At 37.5% G+C, this 19,902-nt stretch overlaps 1 protein-coding gene and 1 long non-coding RNA gene across 2 annotated transcripts in view; both read left to right on the forward strand.

The window, feature by feature from the left end:
- LOC135783587 (protein mono-ADP-ribosyltransferase PARP14-like) overlaps window positions 1–12,552 on the forward strand; it is a 108,012-nt gene extending 95,460 nt beyond the window's left edge. The window contains exons 14-15 of the mRNA XM_065294331.2: window positions 11,426–11,603; window positions 11,891–12,552. Coding sequence (XP_065150403.1) covers window positions 11,426–11,603; window positions 11,891–12,153 — 441 coding nt within the window. The 3' untranslated portion in view covers window positions 12,154–12,552. The remainder of the gene's footprint in view (window positions 1–11,425; window positions 11,604–11,890) is intronic.
- On the forward strand, window positions 25–7,062 carry LOC135783590 (uncharacterized). The gene is made up of 5 exons (XR_010545704.2): window positions 25–2,190; window positions 2,781–2,840; window positions 2,948–3,038; window positions 3,138–3,217; window positions 5,100–7,062. It is a non-coding gene; the product is annotated as an uncharacterized lncRNA (long non-coding RNA).
- Window positions 12,553–19,902: the final 7,350 nt, after the last annotated feature.

Below are 19,902 nucleotides of genomic sequence, written 5' to 3' on the forward strand. Positions count from 1 at the left end.
TTGTACAACAAATGTGTATACCATACACTGCATGAAAAGAGCTGTATACGGACAAATACGGAATGGGAAATCCCTGCTAAACTTTAGGTTTGCCAGATTTTTGAGGCAGAGTGCTTGGAAAGGTAATACACCAAAGTAAACCCGTGAAACATCCAGAAACCTTACGTTTGTGGATGTATGTAGGAACTGGTGGAAGTTTCCAGGAATCCTTACAGCTGGTTGTAAGGAGGGGTGGGTGTGAGGTGTGAAGGGCTTTTTATATGTTAATGACCCACAGGTAGAGGTGTCTTCTTTGTTTTCAGAGCTGAGTGGGGTGGGGTGGGGGGTTAACCATGTCTCTTTAAGACAGCACATACAGTATTGTGGTACATAAAAACTGTGTTTTCTAAATATGTTTATTATTAATATAATTTAATTAGTCTATTTAAGAAACTAAGCATCATTCAAAATAACTAAAATTCAATGGACACAATTACCATTTTAATGTGTGAAAATTATGTCTCTGACTCAAGAGAAATGCAACAAATATTATTTCAGAATATATATTTCCAACACTTTGAAAACATGTCTCCAACTGCCCTAGGTCAGAATATTGTGAACGTATCTCTCAATGCTGCATACATCGTTTAAAAGAAGCCGTTCAAATGACATCATGTAACTCATTTTTGCTAGCTAGGATGTTGATAAATTAGTCAGTGAAATGTAAAGCTGCTTATTTTTGCTGATGTCTCATGATTTGAAGTTCACTGTTTCTATTGTTATTATAATTCTACCCTAACATTTCATTAAATCTTTTAAAATAGAAACAAAAATATCAATAGACAGGTCCATAATCTAAAAGACAGTCTTTCACATGTGGATGCAAAACATGTTGGGTGAAACAGACTGACAAACTCGGGTAAACATATCTGCAGATACCTGTCAGCTACTGTACTTCTAGTCCAGAGGTGCCCAAAGTTGGCCCACAAAAGACCTTAAATTTTTTTATGTTTCATGCATACTTGAAGGTGTATAAAATGCATCACAAAACCTAATGAACTCGGGTACTATAGGCTAAAAATGAAGAGGTTGCGGCAGTGGCACACAGAGAAAAGGATATTTAAAATTGATTGGCAAAACGATTTCTTTTTTCTACAAAAAGCCTTGGAAAATAAAACTGCATTAGTTATGCATAAACAGAGTAATGTTTGCTTATTTATTTTTAAAATATTAGAAAATTATAAATTAGGGGTTATCAGGGCAACTTTAATTTTAATATAACACAACAACATTTACTTTTGGCCCACGGCCCTCAGTCAGGTTTGGCCCTTGTAAGGAAAATGTTCGGGCACCAATGAATGTTCTAGTCTATCTGAGGAGGTAACTTTTAGCATATGATAATGCATGCTTGCACAAAGTCAGACCACATATTATAATGTTTGTCTTCAATCAATCAATTTAAACAAAAGAGATGGGGACTTTATAATATAATAAGGGTCCATATATCACAGTGAAAAAAGACATACATGTATTTTTACTTTAACATGAACTAATGCTGAGTTACAGCATATCCTAATAATAAACTATTGAAGAGTCATCATTAACTACGACATGTTTTTCATTGTTAGTTAATGCAGTCATTTACAATAAATTAATTTTAGTTCATGTTGTAGTTAAGTAAGTTCAGTAAGTTACATGTCTTAACTCAGCATTAGTTTATATTTACTAATATTTAAGTAAGAATTAATTTAGGTATACGTTCAATGTTTCCAATGATGAGCAGTTAATCCACTAAACCCAGAGATAATTCCTGAGGCATGTTTAAAGAGTTTTGTATTTCATCAAGAAGGTGCTGCTGATTCACAAAGATTTTATATTTAAGAAAATCTGAGCATCATTCCAAATAACTGTTAACATGTTTGTCAACTAAACATGTTTTGTAAACGTAATAAACTTTATAAAAATATTTTTTATTTTTTATTAATAATCAAGTATAAAGAACAATGCATAGTGTGAAAACGCGGATTATAAAAAGTATATATAAAAGAAAAGGACTACATTTCCCAGAATGCACCTGCACCTACTCATCTGCCCCCACCCTTCAGGTGCGACTGCTCAACCTATGGGCTTGACGGGAAAATTCAAAATCGCGAACCGTTACTGCCTGGACTACTCCGTCTCTTGTTTGTTTGTTTGCTCATTAACAGTAAGGTAAGTTTGATTTAATTCATTTGTCTGCATCGCGCTGATCGGTTGCCTATTTGTTCATATTATGTTATTAACTATGATTCGTTTTTGTCTTTATACTAGAACTGTTTGAATTTAAACCACAAACAGTAAAACATTAAGGTTATACGTGGTACACAGAGGTAAACATGAGGTTAAAAATACGCGAAGTAACATTCAAACCGGGCTGTTAAAAGAATCAATTCGATGTTTAAAATTTTAAAAACAAAACTTTAAAGAAGCCAAGATGAGACGTTATTTGCTTAAAACAAACAAAACAACAGTAACTCGACGTGTGTTTGAAATGTTAGCAGCTAGCAAGTGTCTCTCTGCTATTTTAAATGGTACTGACGATCTTTTGTTGTTTTAAAAGCTCATTCAGTTCTGGTAGATGCTGCTTATTTTTCAAGACTGTTTTAATAGCTTTATATTGATTTGTAACAAAGCCAGCTTCACTTTAAGAGAACCTAGATGCTAATTGTAAAGAAGCTTGGAGTCATAATATATTTAAACGTTATATGTTTGATGTTCTTCATCTTTTTAAATATGAAGTCTATACATGTTTGTGTTTACAGAGGTCATGTACACTGTGGTCAACTTTGTGGACGATGAAGAGGTTTCTGGGTAAAGCTGATGTATGTTTAATCATTCAATGATTACATTAAATTAAAATCAAACATGTTAAATAGTAAACGGATGTATTGTGATATGTGATTTTGATTTTTAATTCTGTGTTTGCCAGAGAAATATAATGAAGTAACAGTGAAAGCTAAAACATCAGACTGATCCAGACACTGAAGAAATTGATGTCACTGCAATCTGGCCAAAATGATGTAAGTTTAATAATGAAATTATTAAATTAAAAAGGTTAAATCGTAAATAGATGTGTTATGATGTATGTGATTCTATTTTTTTTATTCTGTGTTTGATAGACAACTATATTGAAGTAACCTACTGTAATGAAGCTGCAGAACAACACAGAGACTCTGAGGACATCAACACAGAAAATTAAGTAAGAAGATGTATGAAGTATTATGAAGTTCTTTGATCATATGTTGTTGTATCTTTGTACAGTTTAATGCAGTGGTTCTTAACCTTATTCCTGGAGACCCACTGCTCTGCACATTTTGTATGTCTCCAGACCTGCCAACCTGTACGCATTTTGCGTAGCAGGTACTCATTTTGACCTCAATGTACGGTGGTACGATTTGTCACTCTAAACTACGCAAAAACCTGATGACGCCCTTTGCCGCGCGAAGTACTCAAAAGAAGCAACAGAAAAAAGAAAAATATGTCCAATCATAGCACTCGGCTCATCCACCACATAGAAAGTGGGGATGATTGACAAGTCGTATGGCCAATCAGTAACAAGAGTCTGCTATCGATGGAATCACAAACTCCAGCGTGATCTCCTTCCTCCACCCGCAGTTTCTGACCATCTTTTTCAACGGAGAGTCAAGACGTCTGATACGCCAAGGTAAACTGGTCAGGGTGGATGTGCAAATAATGAAAAAATGCATTAGCTTAATCCTATGAAGTCGACGGTCGCGCGGGCTCCGTTTCATAACGTGCACTTCACCGCAAGATGCGCTAACATTACTTCTGATTTGTAAATGGGCATCATTTATAATTGAGCGCTTACGAAAAAGTACAATGATTTTACCGTGGGGCAGAGCATCCCGTTTTAGTCAAATAAAAACGGAAAGTTCACTCTCAGTGAAGGGAATCCACCTGACATCCGAGTGAAGCGGATTAAATGCGTTCTGAAATAACGCGCTCTTGATAATTGTCAATAAAATAAAACGTCATATAAAAACCACATCAAATAAAGTTTTATAAATGGAGAATATCTCGTGTCTCGAGCGCCCACGTGATAGGTGCCTATGCCGTACTGTACTGTACTGTAAACAAAGCTACAAATTACAAATTACAGACAGACATACAGTTAACAGCACTACTTTCACAGTTATGGTTGAATTTAAAGCAGTGTTAACTCTAAAATACTGTCTTAAAGGAATAGTTAACTTAAAACATGTAATTCAGTCATAGTTTACATAACAGAACAGACCATCCAAACATTTATGAGTTTCTTTATTGTGTGATACACAAGCTATTTTAAAGAGTGTTGATAACCACAGTGTCTGGTCCCCACTCCATTGTATTTTTTGCTAGTCAGGGAAAAACAAAAAAATGTTTCTCAAATTTTTTTTGTGTGTTTCACTCAAGAAAGAAATCATGAAGGTTAGACACAATATGAGGTTGAGTAAATGATAACAGAATGTCATTTGTGGGTTAACCATCTCCCACTATTTAACAGTAATATCACTTTTAACAGTGTTTGTGCAGACATGCTAAACTTTGGAGAATACAGTATTTAACATTAATAATGTTATTAATCACCTGTATGGCAAATTTACTTAAACATGATTTTATTCACATTTATAATTATTTTTAAAGCAGATTATGGCAGGATGGGGAAAAAGTGAGTGCATGTTACCTTGAAAGTTACCAAGAGGTGTGCGTGTGTGCATGTGCGCGTGCATGTGTTAAATTATATGTTAAAAACCCGTGTTCTGTCCTTTCGGCCGATGCTACTGTACTCAAAAAATAATTCCAAGGTTGGCAGGTCTGTGTCTCCCTTATTTAACACACCTGATTCAAATCATCAGCTCATTAGAAGGGATCTCCATGAACTGAACTACGTCTGTCAGATAAAAGAGATATACAAAACATGCAGGGCAGTGGGCCTCCAGGAATTACGTTAAGAACCACTGGTTTAATGTTAACTTTCTAAAATGTACAACTTTAATTCTATGTCATTTGATTTGTCGTGTGTATGTGTATGTGTATTAGTATTATGCCAAATACTTATATGTACTTTTATATTTCCAAAGGGCACCAAAGAGATGTCTGTCCAGATGAGGGTGCATCAACGTTACCTTTGCTGACAAGTATATGCTTTACAATGTAAAACCTAACAGTTAACTTAACTCAAACCATTTAAGGAAATCGGTTGCCTTAACCCATTAAGTTTAAAAAAAAACATACATTTGAGTACTGTGAACTTAAGTCTTGTGCAATAATGCACTTATATTTAGTTAGTGTGAACTTAAATATAAGTGCATAACTGCATGTGACTCAATTTGTTTAAGTTCACAGTACTCAAATCTATGTGTTTTAAAACTTAAATGGTTTAATGCAACCGGTTTTCTTAAATGGTTTGAGTTTAGTTAACTTTTAGGTTTTACAGTGAGAAATTCTTGAATAATTCCAAGACAGAGCTCTGCAATTGTATCTACACTGCAAAAAAATCAGTTTCTAACTTAGGATTTTTATCTTGTTTTTAGTAGAAAAACTAAAAATTCTTAAATCAAGATGTATTTTCTTGATGAGCAAAATTACCTAAGAAAATGTCTAGTTTTTAGACAAAAATATACAATAAGTAAATTTGTGCCTAAACAAGCAAAACTATCTAACAATGGGGTGAGAAAATTGTGCTTGAATTAAGTTTTTAAGAAAAAAGAAAACTTAAGATTTTTTCTCACACCATTGGCAGATATTTTTGCTTGTTTTAAGCACAAATTCACTTAAATTGTGTGCATTTATTTATTTTGTCTAAAACTAGACTTATTTTCTTAGGTCATTTTGTTCATCAAGAAAAAGCATTTTATTTAAATAATATTTCTACTGAAAACGAGACAAAAATACTATGTAAGAAAGTCATTATTTTGCAGTGTAGGACTGATTTCTTGAACAACAACTATATTGATCTTGCTTTATTTTATTTAAATATTTACTACATTACAGTGGCAGCTGGTGACTTCTTTTTTTGTGAGCACTCGATGCAAAGTTTGTCACAACATGTATATAGCCAGTCATTTGTGTGGTTCAAAATATGTGTTCTGCGTGTATGTGCATCACGTGTTTTGACTAAACCCGTGATGCACATGGTTTACATGAAGCAACAAACACATTTTAAAAACACAAGCAACACACATGACACTCCGAACACTTATTTTGAATTTGCACCCCTCGGATGAGCAGTCACGAGCCGCCACTGCTACATTACATTGTACTGCTTTGAATGTAGTTTTCATTGTCACTTTTATTTTGTTTTATTTTACTCTAATATTGCTTTCTCTGTCTGTATATTTATGAGTTTAAATAGTATTGTTTATGTATGCAACTTTTAATATTTGTGTATAATATTATTTTGTTATTGTGACAATTGTGAATTGTTCAGTTTTTTATTAAATAAACATTTCAAACTCAATTCAAGTTTTTTATTTTACATAAGGGTTTTGGGGTGTATATGAATATAAATATGAATATATATATATATATAGTGGGGGGGGGGGTTTGTAGTCTATCTGCATAGCAGGCAAATAACCAATCAAGTCACTAAGCTATGAGGGCTTGGGTTGGGCTTAATACAAAGTGTAACCAATCAAATGATCTCAACTGGAAAGTTTCAAAGTTGTGTCCCAATAGTTGTCAGAGTTTAGGGAGGGGGTTTTAAAAGCAACCAATCAGTGTTGAGATTAAACACCAATGGAGACACTAGAATTGTGCAAAGGTGTGAAATCCCAGTACCTCTGCAGGTGTGAAAATGTCCCCTGACAAAATCTTCAATGGGATTATTTGCCATGGCAACAAATGGCTGCATGTACCACAGGAATATCCCATCAGCAAGATACATCCGAATTGGTATCATTACGGGAGTTTCCTAACTTGGTGGAATTAGAAGTTTACCCTCAGTGGAACTAGTAGATACATCCGAAAATCAGTGGTGTTTACAGGAGTTTCCTAGTACGGATACACCTCTTTTCATGCAGTGATATCGCTTTAAAGATAAAATTTTACTGAGCTTTGATTGTGAAAAACTACAGAAAATTGCGTTCCCTATAAAAAGCTTTACTCGATTCTGCGCTGCTAAACGCTATGGGGGAAACGTCTTTATTGTTGAACACCTGAATATAGTGTGTAAACACGTCAATGGAATTGACCCGGAGGTACATAGCCTCGGATGATGACGACATCAAAGCGCACCCGATGCGAGGCTATAAAATAGATGAGCACCAGCTGTGTTATCAGGTCTTTTTATTTTTAGACCAACTATTGAAATGTGTGTGTACTACACTGAAATGCAAATCTCTCTCTTACCTTTTGAACTTCACTTGAGATCTTTGTTAGGAGTTAGATTCCAACAAGAAAGAGTGCAGATTTTCTCTCTTTCTGATTTTAAAAGAGTTTAAGTTAAAAGGAAAATATGAGTAAGAAGAGTCACGAGCAGTCTAAGTCGTGTTTGTTTTCGCTTTATGGCGAAGGACGACACACACTTACTGTTTTGTGTGTTTGGGGGAGGAGCATGCGGTCATGGCTTTACAGTCTGATGAGTGCGAGCATTGTGAATCATTCACAATAAAAATGCTTCGTGCTCGCCATGATTATTTTATGACCACACCGTCAAATTAAGATAAATTTCTTTGCGTGATTCCGAAGCGCACTTCGGTGTTTCTTCGGTTCATGTGGGGGTAATTATAATAATGATGTTGATGATATCTCTCTCGGTTCTGCGGAGTTTGATAAACCAGCCTCCGAGCATTCCCCAAAGCGCCCCAAATAAAAGCAAACTAGCGGATAGGTTTCTAGTGACAAAAGGGAGAGGACGAAACATGAGCCTCTCCCTTTCTTTAAGGATCTCCATGGTGAATTAAATAAATCATGGGAAAGTGTTTTCATGCCCACGGCGTCAATTTATGACTATCGTGGGTGCGAAGACGCTCGGGTATACGGAAATGCCAAAGGGGGAAGAGACGCTCGCTAGTTATCTCTTGCCTGGCTTGGCATCTTCATTAAAGAAGCCTACCCTGCCCACGAAGCCGTGTAAAATAACTTCAGCTCTCGTGGGCAAAGCTTATCAAGCCACAGGTCCGGCTGGTGCTGCGCTGCATACTATGGCGATACTACAGGCATACCAGGCTGATCTGTTAAAGGATTTGAGTGCAGGCGAGATGATAAACAAAGAGACATTTGACGAGTTGCGTAGGGCTACAGATCTTTCCTCCGTGTCATTAAACAAACGGCTCCCGCTATCGGCCGTTCTATGTCTGCTCTGGTAAGCACAGAGAGGCATTTATGGCTAAATCTGTCAGGCATAATCAGAAGGATAAAACTTTTCTTTTAGATGCCCGTTTCCCCATTGGGTTTATTTGGTGACGCGGTTGACTCCGTTGTCACGAAATTCACTGAAGTAAAAAGCAAGAGGGAATATTTACACAGTTTTTGCCTAGCTGCACGCAAGGGGAGGGGCTGTCACTCACGGTCACCCGACCTCTTCTTGGGTAATAAGCACAGTACACATAGGATACATAATCCAATTTATTCGTCATCCTCCACACTTCAATGGCGTGATATTCACTTCCGTGAGACCGGAACGAACGCACGTACTGTTGCAAGAAATACAAACTCTACTGATGAAAGGGGCCATAGAACATGTTCCCCCTCCAGAGAGAAGGTCAGGCTTTTACAGCAGAGACTTTCTAGTTCTTACAGTCGGCCTAGCTTTATCACCCCGCACATACACAAAATGTATAGATGCAGCACTGGCTCCATTTTGACTCCGGGGCATCCGCATTTTAAATTACATGGACGATTGGCTAATACTAGCAAAATCACGAGAGGTGGCGCTCCAACACAAAAACATTGTGTTAGCACATCTACTTTTGCTAGGGTTGAGACTCAACGCCAAGAAAAGCGTTCTTTCTCATGCCCAGAGAACGACTTATTTAGGGATTGTCTGGGATCCGATTACGATGCGGGCACATCTGTCTCCTGCACGAATTGCAACCATTCAGCATACCCTGAGCAGACTCAGGCTAGGCCAGAATCTCACTGTGAAACAATATAAGAGGATATTAGGGCTCATGGCATCAGCATCCACGGTGATTCCTTTGGGTTGTTGCATATAACGCCGTTTCAGTTGTGTCTCAGAGCCGGAGGGTTTCATCCAAGGGCCAACCCTCAAAGGCTAATAAAATTGATGCGCCGCGGGCTTCGTACAATAACTATGTGGATAAGACCCCGGTTTCTTGCCTTGGGTCCCACGCTATGGGCGACTTGTCATCACAGACTGCTAATGACAGACGCCTCCCTGACGGCTGGGGTGCGACCTTAGATGGTCATCCAGCTCAAGGGGAATGTGAGGGTCATCAGCTCGGTTGGCACATCAATTGCCTAGAGCTGACGACTAATTCTGGCCCTGAAATACTTTCTCCCCCAACTGAGAAGCTGTCATGTTCTAGTGCTTGTGGACAACACAGCGACAGTCTCATACATAAGTCACCAGGGAGGTCTGCCCTCGTGCAACTTGAACAGGATAGCGAGGCAGATTTTTCTCTGGGCTCAGGACAAGTCCCTTTCACTTAGAACAGTGTACATCCCGGGGAACCTGTATGTAGGAGGCAGACATTATCGAATGGGGAATGGAAACCCCACCCAGACATAGTGTCTCAGAAATGGACCTCTTGGCCTCTTTTCAGATAGCGTAATGTCTCCTTTTCTTCTCTCTGAGTCCCCAAGCCCCCCTGGGTCTGGACGCAATGGCGCACATATGGCTGGACAACCGCCTCTATGCGTTTCCTCCAGTGGCGCTGCTCCCGCAGGTTCTAACCAGAGTTCGCCAGCAAGGCTCTTGCCTCTTACTGATAGCACCGCGTTGGCCGAACAGAGTATGGTTCTCAGAGATAATATCTCTCCTCAACGGCTCGCCATGGGCGAGTCCGGAGAAGAGGGACCTTCTGTCTCATATGATAATGCATCCCAGGCCCGACCTGTGGAATCTCCATGTTTGACTCCTGAAGGGTACCAACTGAGGGACTAAGGTTTGTCGCCTGATGTTATTGACACTATTTTGAGTGTTAGGGCTCCTTCCACTAGAAAGAATTATGCCTTTAAATGGAGTGTCTTTAAAGCATGGTGCACGACACATAATGCAGATCCTGTTAACTGCCAGTCTCATGTCCTCGAGTCAACATCTCAAGCTGATGTCTATACCATTTGTCCATAAAGGGGTATCTCCCCCACTGCTACAATTATTAAGGGGTGCCTTCTTATAGCTGTTTGTGAGGTGGCAGGAGCATCCTTTCCGCACACATCCAATGTTTTTAGCTTGGTTGTTTATGTCTGAGATTTCCTTGCAGTCCTTGTGAGCACACTTACACATCTGTAAGGGGTCCAGACATCTCCAAGCACAGCAGCGTGGGTATTGTCGTTCCCCATAGCGCTTAGCAGCGCAGCATCGAGTAAAGCTTTTGATAGGGAACGGAGGGGTTACTAGAGTGTAACCTTGTTCCCTGAAAAAGCCGTACAGTAGATGTCCCAGGACTGGTCTTTAAACAAAGATCTGATGACACAGCTGGTGCTCATCTATTTTATAGCCTCGCATCGGGTGCGCTGTGATGTCGTCATCAACCGAGGCTATATACCTCCGGGTCAATTCCATTGACGTGTTTACACACTATATTCAGCTGGTCAACAATAAAGACGTTTCCCCCATAGCGCTTAGCAGTGCAGCATCTCGTTCCGCTTTTTCAGGGAACAAGGTTACACTCAAGTAACCCTCCGTTCTGTGTGAATGTGTAATCTGTACAGCACCTAGTAATAATGCCACAATACAATACAAGTGTGGAATTTGCGGCGAATTGATGTAGTTATCATGGAAATATTTACTTTTGAATTTAACCTATTAATATATGATTTTATTGAATTTTATTTAAATTTTCCAAGATTGTCAACTGCCAGTAAAGAAAAATCTGTACAAAAACTCTAAAAACACTGTATAAGTCCAAAGCTACATTTATCTCACAAACTGTGTTTTAGGCTTTCAGGACAATTTAAATTTAGCAGCAGTCTAAGTTTTGCACAGTAATATATCAGAAGCAACCACTTGACAGTAACTAAGAACATAAGACTACAGTCAACAATTTGTCCAAGTTTTGTTCATGCTGCTAATACAGAGTCTGAGCTGTTGGGCTAAATATATCCCTCTTGGTCTAAAAAAGATCCAATATGACAATCTAATATATTTTATAAACATTACGCTACAACAGGGCTGCAAATTTAGCTTACAAATTCAGATTACTTAGTAGGTCTTAGAACAGGTTACATGTACACATACGTATATATAATCAGATCTTTTATGTGTGCTAACTGTCCTTAGATTGAACGTATTCAGAATGTAAATCTTCGGCGGTTGTATGAGGGACGTAAAAAAGAGCTGGAGAACAGGAATGCTCCCAATGGAGCATCAGAAAAGATACTTTATCACGGGACAACGAAGGAAGCCTGCTCATCCATCATAAATACCAACTTTAACCGTAGTTGTGCTGGGCAAAATGGTATGTATGCTGTTTTTATGGGTTCATACTTATATGGTTGGAGTAGACTTCTCTTTTTGTAGGGTCTAAAAGCAAAATTAAAAGTATGGTATTTCTTTGCTAAATTTAACATTTTTTGAAGCCTCACAATAGCTTTGTGTGATAAACAGACCTAATTTTATCTTTACTTAATTACTTTTCTACTCTTCCTAGCATGTTGACTTATTTGCATCCACTTGTTGTCCAGTTGGTTGCTTACTTTGCATGACTAATTAGTAAACTGATTAATCTCTTTATGTACTTTCTAGCAACCAGATATGGCGTGGGAACATACTTTGCTGTAAATGCTAGCTACTCGGCCAACCCTCTGTACTCTGTTCCTGCATCAGATGGCACCCAACTCATGTTTGTGGCTCGTGTACTTACTGGTAATTACACTCAGGGTCAGGAAGTCATGAGGATCCTCCCTGACAATTTTGACAGCGTAGTGGACAACACACAGGATCCCAGCATGTTTGTGGTGTTCCATGATTGCCAGGCCTACCCAGACTACCTTATCAAATTCAAATAAACTCTGACTTCCACCCCTGACACAATCTTATGGCAGTTTGTACATATTTTACAAGCTGGCTAACTTTTGTTTACCCAAATTCATGCATTTTTGAATATTATTATATCTACATTTTTAGAAATATTATGGCTATATCATCAAATAACGTTGTTATTCGTGTAGACTAGGGAACATTGTAGTGATGTGGCACACTGGTCTGGAGATAACCTTGTGTCATTTTATTTTCTATCTGTTGATATGCCATTTTAATAGAATGTCGTAAAAATCGGGATCACAGATAAAAACTTGTTATAGTGTCCAGGTGAAAGCTATAAATAAAACTTTTCATAGCTGGAAATATTAAACTAGGGTGTAATAAATGTGAAAAAACTGCACAACAATCATGAATCTGTGTTTTCCTTTTCTGCTTTTCTTCTCCAGTATACATTTTCTCCTCTGCTCCACACATTAAAAAGTTACAGCCTTTTTGTTTTACCTAAAGAACTAAAATTAGTATAGCAATTATTTTAGCATTTTTAGCAATTCAATTTTTCTTTAATAAATTACAGATGTTAGAATAAATGTTACAGTGATTTCCCTAAGACATGCTACTGTTTTGACATCTATTTATCATAAGTACATTAATTTATCATAAATTATGTGTAATTAAACCTAAAAAAAAGGCTACTAACCAACAGTACTACATATAACTGAGTATGTTTAAATTAGGGCTGTCAATCATTTAAAATATTTCATTAATTAATAAATTAATCTAGATTAATCACATTAGTTAAATTGTGATTAACTGTAAATTAATTTCACATTTTTATATGTTCTAAATTTACCTTAATTTAACACTTTTCAAGTTTTTAATACTCCAATTAAAATGGGCATAAACAAAATATAGATGCTTTATGTAAATGTATGTTTATTATTACAAAAACCATACTCAACATAAAGAACATACAGTAGACATGTTTCAAAACCAGCAAAGATGTTTTTAAAGAACTTGTCTTTAAATGCATGGAAAAAAGAAGACAGAAAACAACTGGTTCCCATTACAACTCTTTCTTTGCCAAAGCAATTAACTTATACCAACCTGTTTACATTTTGTCAGAACCATCAGTTTTATATATGAATTTTCTGTTCAGAACATTTTCTACATTTCTGTTTGTCGCTGCACCATTTGTGACCCGTGCTGGCAAATTGAGTCAGAATAAGCAGATTTTCTAAAATGAGTTATTTATTTATATTTTGACATTCTCTATAAAAAAAACTCAAAACAATGTATAATGTATTTTTGAAATCTGACAAAAATGACAGCTACACCTGTTTGAAGTTAATAAAGTCAGCAAAGTTAATTTTGAGAAAAATCTAGTTAAAGGGGTCATAGCGTGAAAATCTGACATTTTTCATGTTTAAGTGCTATAGTTTGGTAGCCTGGTAATATCATGCTCTGCTATTTTGCTTCGTTTCATAGACAGAGTCTGGCCCGGCATAATTGACAATCGTTTTCCTTCTTGTGGGAGGGGCTTAAAATCATTGGTGTAAACGTAAGCCAATCACATAACGTTTGGTTATGACGTGCGTTATGCACAGCCTCAGCCGCATCGAATTTCTGCTGTAAAACACACGTATGATGTTAAAACAAACCCATCGAGCGAAATACCATAGTGAACATGTCTGTGAAGACGTTTTACAGATTATGTAAAGTAAATCGGGCCAGAGCTAATCGAACACTATCCTTACGGTGTCTATCCACTCACGTCTAAGTGGAGGAACGCCCCTCTCTCCTCTCAAACTCTTCCACCAGACAGCCGTAACCATAGGTAAATTAACTGGTCATACCTTATTTTCTGGTTAATCAGGAACAGTTTAACCACGCGTTCTCCACCATTAACTGTGAAAAATGAAATTCCCCTCCATGATTTCTCGATCATTTTGCACGCTAAGCTGTGCTGCACAGTTTCTCGCTGACGATCGGTAATAGTTGATAAATGTAACTTCCGGAGTAGGGCAACAACATCATCTCCATTCAATATGTTTAACAAACAATTCTTGTTCGGGCTTCAGTTGGCAAGTGCCGGTTCTCCACAACAGAGCGAATAGCTTTCTGTGCCTCCATGTCCGCTGTAAACTACAATCTTACATTCGGCGCTTAGCGTCTACGTCACGGCTCTCAGCCCGCCCTCTGTTTGTTGATTGGGCCGTCGGTCTTAAAGCCGGGGGAAAACAGTTAGCATGGAAGGTATCTCAGACGTAGTACAGAAGCAAATTAATTTTAGCGAAAGTACAAAGTCTGACGTAGTCAGGCTAATAGTTTGGTCCCCAGTGCTTCTTTTGTTTGGGTAAACCATTTTTTCCAAGCTTGTGAAAAATGTTGTTCAGATTTTGCCTGAGGTAGGTATCAAGGCCAATTACAATAATACCGCCACTTATGCCGGGTACACATCAAAAGATAATCGGGCTGATTTGGGGCCGATTTCCCCCCTTCCGACAATCCTAGCTATGTCCCGAGTATCGCAAAGGTTTTACAGATTATCTTATCAGATTTTCCCGTGGTGTGAGTCAGGGGTGGGACAAAAAATCGATTCTTAGATGAATCGCGATTCAGACGTGGGCCGATTCTGAATTGATTCAAAAATGTCAAGAATCGATTCTTAAATGTTAATTTACAAAATAATAACGTGACGTTATCATAACCAAAAAGGCGGAACTTAACTGGGGGAGCGGTGCTGCACACGTACAACTTAAGAGAGCGCGCACTGCACGAGCGCATAGCGGAGCGTACTTGAGCAGAAGAGAAAGAAATAAAATCTAGAACAGCCCTGTTTGACTCATTCTAAACGGCAAGAAAACAAGATACACTTTGGGATAGTCTTTCTCTGCCCTTTCTCTGTTCAGTGAGCGGCAGGGAGAAACAGCGCATTTAATTTAATGACTTCTGACTGTGCTAATAGCGTTTCCGTAAACCATCCGCTGACTGTTTAGATATAACATGAATATACTTTTATAAAATATGCACAGTCGCTGGGTGCGCTGCATTATATAAATACAGTAATACTGCCAATCACTGTGTATAATGATGATGCTAGACGCTTAAGTCAGTTCATGGAAGTTAATGACGGTTAACATATAGAATTAATACTATTACTATTTTTACTGGTTTTAATGTCTTACAACAGAAACAGGACATATATGTATATAAGAATGACATTATTTGTCCGTTAAAGTACAGTATATAACAGTTCAGAGACTAGTAGCAAAAGCACAAAGATTAACCTGGTTTGAGAGCAAATGTGATGTAATGACGTCACAGATATGCAAATTAGTACGTCAAGAATCAAATCGTGAATCGCGAATCACACTCAAAATCAAACTTTTACTGTAGTAATGCAGTAATGTTAATAGCCATTTATCAGGTGTGATGAATGTCATTAAGCTACTGCTTAGCTTAAATGCTGAAAATGTTACAGTTGAAAACAAATGCACGAAATAAATGTACTATGAATCTCTAATGAGCTAATATCAAGGTAATCATTCACACACAGACACACACACACACAGAGACACATAGGTTGCAATAGACTTTTTCAATCTCCGTCTTTTTTTTGTTAAACAGCGTTGTAAAGAGTCCGTCACAGGCAGTTATTATTCGTCATTTCATGTTTTAATTATTTTCATTTCCGTTCACATGTCCATTTCTAATCATAAACGTACAAGATGAGCATACAAGTCAAATGTGTTTATTTATTTGTTTAGAGAACAGATAAACAGAGACCGTGCATCACTTTACATGTTTAACATCACATGAAGCAGATTAATGAATGTTTTTTTTTCTCACAGTGACAGCGGAGGCAGTACAACATGCAAGCTGTATGCTGAACAGGCAAATCCAAAACACTACTGCGATTAAAATATCAATAAGCGTGTAAAAATCTGAATTGAACTAAACTTATTTGAAACCATCTTGTGTAATAGACGCATGAAGGCAGATTAATGCAGACTCTTGTCATTAGATTTTGTATCTTTACCTTAGACAGGCGTCTGGTTGCAGCATACCTGTAGTGTTTAGCTTCAACACACTGCCACCAACTGGACATGCCTAGGTATTACATTCTCAAGTTAAGTTGTATGGGCAATCTGCCAAAATGGCATTCAGATTTTTCTTTATCCTGCTTAAAATTTTCTCTGTCAAAGACTTTACGTTTAACGCGACCGAACACTTGTGTGTGTGTGAGAGAGAGAGAGACGAGAAATTAACCATGTTTTTATTATAGGTATATTTAACAGTTGTACTGTATAAGCAAATAAATACTGTAGATAGAAGACCTCTTGGTACCACAACCTTTATCTTAGAAGTTCACTAAATTTGTTGGTGAATAATTGCAATGGAAGAAGTAAAGACAACCCAGATAGCACACGTATGTCTCGAGATATGTCTCTGTGTGGTAATCACTTTGATTTCCATTCCGTCTGGAAAACGTATTATAAAGGGCGTTTGCCGATATGAATGGACTCTATGCACGCTTAACTTCCACGTTTGACTCAAGGCTGCTATTCAGTTTCCGGTACGGGATATTTAAAGCGGATTGACGGCAGAATTGCTAAAATGTACTCGGTTGTTTGCTGAATTTACCCAAATTTACAACCTGTGATTTGTGAAGAATTGTCCAGATGTGCAAACTCGAGAAAGGTTACAAGTTTTATGTGTCGTCTCTGTATAATCATTAAGATATGTTCAGCTAGCCGGTACTAGCAGAGCTTACATTGTGCTATTTTTACGATTCGAACAGCAGGCTAATCACGCTGGTAATATATTACGTCTTTGTAATGGTAAAGTATGTTAAAGTAATCTTAAAGTGTCAGGTAAAATAAGAGATTCATATACACATCGATTGTCAAAACATTTTTACTTGGTTATTTTTGAGTTATCCTGACACATTTGAGAATCTAAAGAACAAAGCAAAAAAGGCTTAACTATTGTAATGTTAGTTGTAGAAATATTTTTCCCATTATTTGTTATCCCGTGTATTTAGTTTGTTGTGTGTGTGTGTGTGTGTGTGTGTGTGCGTGCGTGCGTGCGTGCGTGCGTGTTTTTTTTCTTTCTCTGAAGTTATTCTTGTTGTCATTGATATTAATTTTCCATTTGTCTTTTGCATTTGTTATTAATAAAGAATACATAAATATCGAAAATATGAGTTTCTACTGTTCTAACATTTAGCTTGTATAACCAAAGATGTTATCTTCGCTAGTACTGATAATAACAATCATACCAAATTTGTATATCAATAACAGATGAATAGCACTGTTATCAGTGCAATTTTTATCTAAAAGTATTGGTAATGCAGATACAGGGTAGCAGTGTAGAAGTTGGCATGCTTTCCAGTGAGTCGCTGTAAATGCTATGACCAGCAGTGGTGGCTAGAAGTTCGGTCCTCCCGTCTTTAAAAATATACTTTCATACGTTTAAATGTCATTATGGTATTAAGTGTGGAGTATAAGTTATTTCTATGTAAAGTAAACAAGCATCAACAAAATTTGCTGTGTTATTTTGGCTGTTTGGGCAACCGACGGTCCTTAATATCATAGCGCTCTATGACTGGCTGAAGTAGTCCAGCATCCTGAGATATCACCGGAAACATGTCAAGCGCTGCCGTGCATAGAGTCCATTACGTCTCTGAGATGAAAAGATCTTAAAAGCGTCTTCAAAACGGCTGGGCTTGTACAAGACGCTTGAAATTTAGAATGATGGTTAGCAGATCTTTCTAAACTCTTTCCAAGATGTTTATAAGAGCTTTAATCAAGCTCTTTCTAAGATGTTTCTGAGAGCTTTAAATGACGATTAAAAGATCATTAAAATAAATTGCTCTAAACTACATCTACACAGTTATACACACATACAATTACAAAATATCATTAAAGAGTAACTAAACACTAAACCAACTTTTTTTAGTTAATGATCTGTAAGAATGATGCTTTATTAGTGCTGTTCATTGATTTTAGTAAGTTTTTCGACATTTGGATATAAAGTGTTTCAATACTACAATATATGGTGTAAAAACGTCTGAGTGCTGCCCTCTTTGGGTTGAACGGTGGCTACTGCAGTTGAATTTTCCTATTGGATGTTGGGTCCAAGAAATAACTCGCGACGTAAGCAGGTTCAAGCTCACCACGCCCTTGTTACGATCTCACCACACACTTAGTTCGTCCCCTCTATCTCCGTTGGGATCTGCCCACTTTTCTTGCATTTTTCAAATATTGCAGTGGGTGGAGTCAGGCTCTGACCAGGGGTTTAGTTACTCTTTAAGAACAATTAAAACAGTATTTTCAATAAAACAGGCAGTTGATTGCATAAAATTTATTAAAATTAGACAAAGAAAAAACATTCATAAGATGCATATTTACACGAGCGTATGCAAAACAGCAACGTTTTCTGACGTTACAAAGAAACACAATTTTTTTTAATAATCAAATGCTTCCTTGAGCAAAGAAAATCTTGGATGGATTTTTCTGCGTCTCCTTCAGTGGTAGATGGACGGATTCTTCATCTGCAGCTGCATTCTAAATGAAATCATTACAAAAAATCTGGAAATATTAATTTTACAAACTATGTCATATGTTTTCTTTGTTTCCTCAATAAAACTCTGATTAGGATGTCAAACAAAGATAAAATCATCCTAAAGTGTATTTATCGTCACTGTTAAGATAAATTACTAATATGTGCATCTTTGCGTTAAATTCGTGCTACACCACACCATGCACTTTATCGACGTCTCAATGCAAAAGAAGAAGGGCAAGAAAGACCCCTGTTCTGAGTCTGGCGATTTAAGGGAACATTTGTTTAAGGTATGTTGTAATAATACATTTTAATAATGCAGAGTGTGGGATCAGTTAACTAGAAATTTAGTTGATAATGAGCAATGTTTGTAACTAGCTACTTAACATTAGATATTTTATGCACGTGTCTTTGGTTATTACAGTGCATTGAAAATGCGCTTTTCTGTTCTTACTGGGCTTTTTATTAGTGGTGCTTGCATTCATGCAAAGCATCACTATTATTATTCCCCATACTTATTATTCTTCTTTTTCTGGACACTTTTTCGGCGCGTAACTCGTCCCGCATGGTTTAACGTAGTCCCATGAAAGAGGGCTCAAATCGAGCGGATTATTGAGTAAAGGTGTGTTATGACTTTTATAAGTTATCGGGTGTAGGATTTCTGAAAGGGGGGCGAAAAACCACCCGAAAAATCCCATTGACTTAACATTGCGCCCAACTTTGACGAGTCATAGCTCTGCTCGAGGATTTTGTAGAAACGTGTGGGATACAACATTTGAAGAGTGTGGTAGGCTCTGTAAGAACATGGATCACAATGGGGTGTAAGTTGTACTCCTGGGGTGTAAGAGGTGCCCAAAAATGCGCAATGAAAAGTAAATGGGGCAAAATCCCATAGACTTACCATTGCAAAAATTTTGACGGGTCATAGGTCAGAGCGAGGATTTCATAGAAACATGTGGGTTACTAAATTTGAAGAGGGTGCTAGACTCTGTCAGGACGTCCCCCACAATGGGGTGTAAGGTTACCATAACAACTAGGGATGTCCCGATCAGGTTTTTTTGCTCTCGAGTCCGAGTCATTTGATTTTGAGTATCTGCCGATACCGAGTCCCGATCCGATACTTCTATAATACATAAAAAAAAGAATAAAGAAGAGCGAAAAAACAGATCCAGGATGCTCCTTATGTCATGCCGCACACGTTGCTGTTTCTG

Source organism: Paramisgurnus dabryanus, chromosome 2 (assembly GCF_030506205.2).
Source record: "Paramisgurnus dabryanus chromosome 2, PD_genome_1.1, whole genome shotgun sequence".
NCBI classification, from domain to species: Eukaryota; Metazoa; Chordata; class Actinopteri; order Cypriniformes; family Cobitidae; genus Paramisgurnus; species Paramisgurnus dabryanus.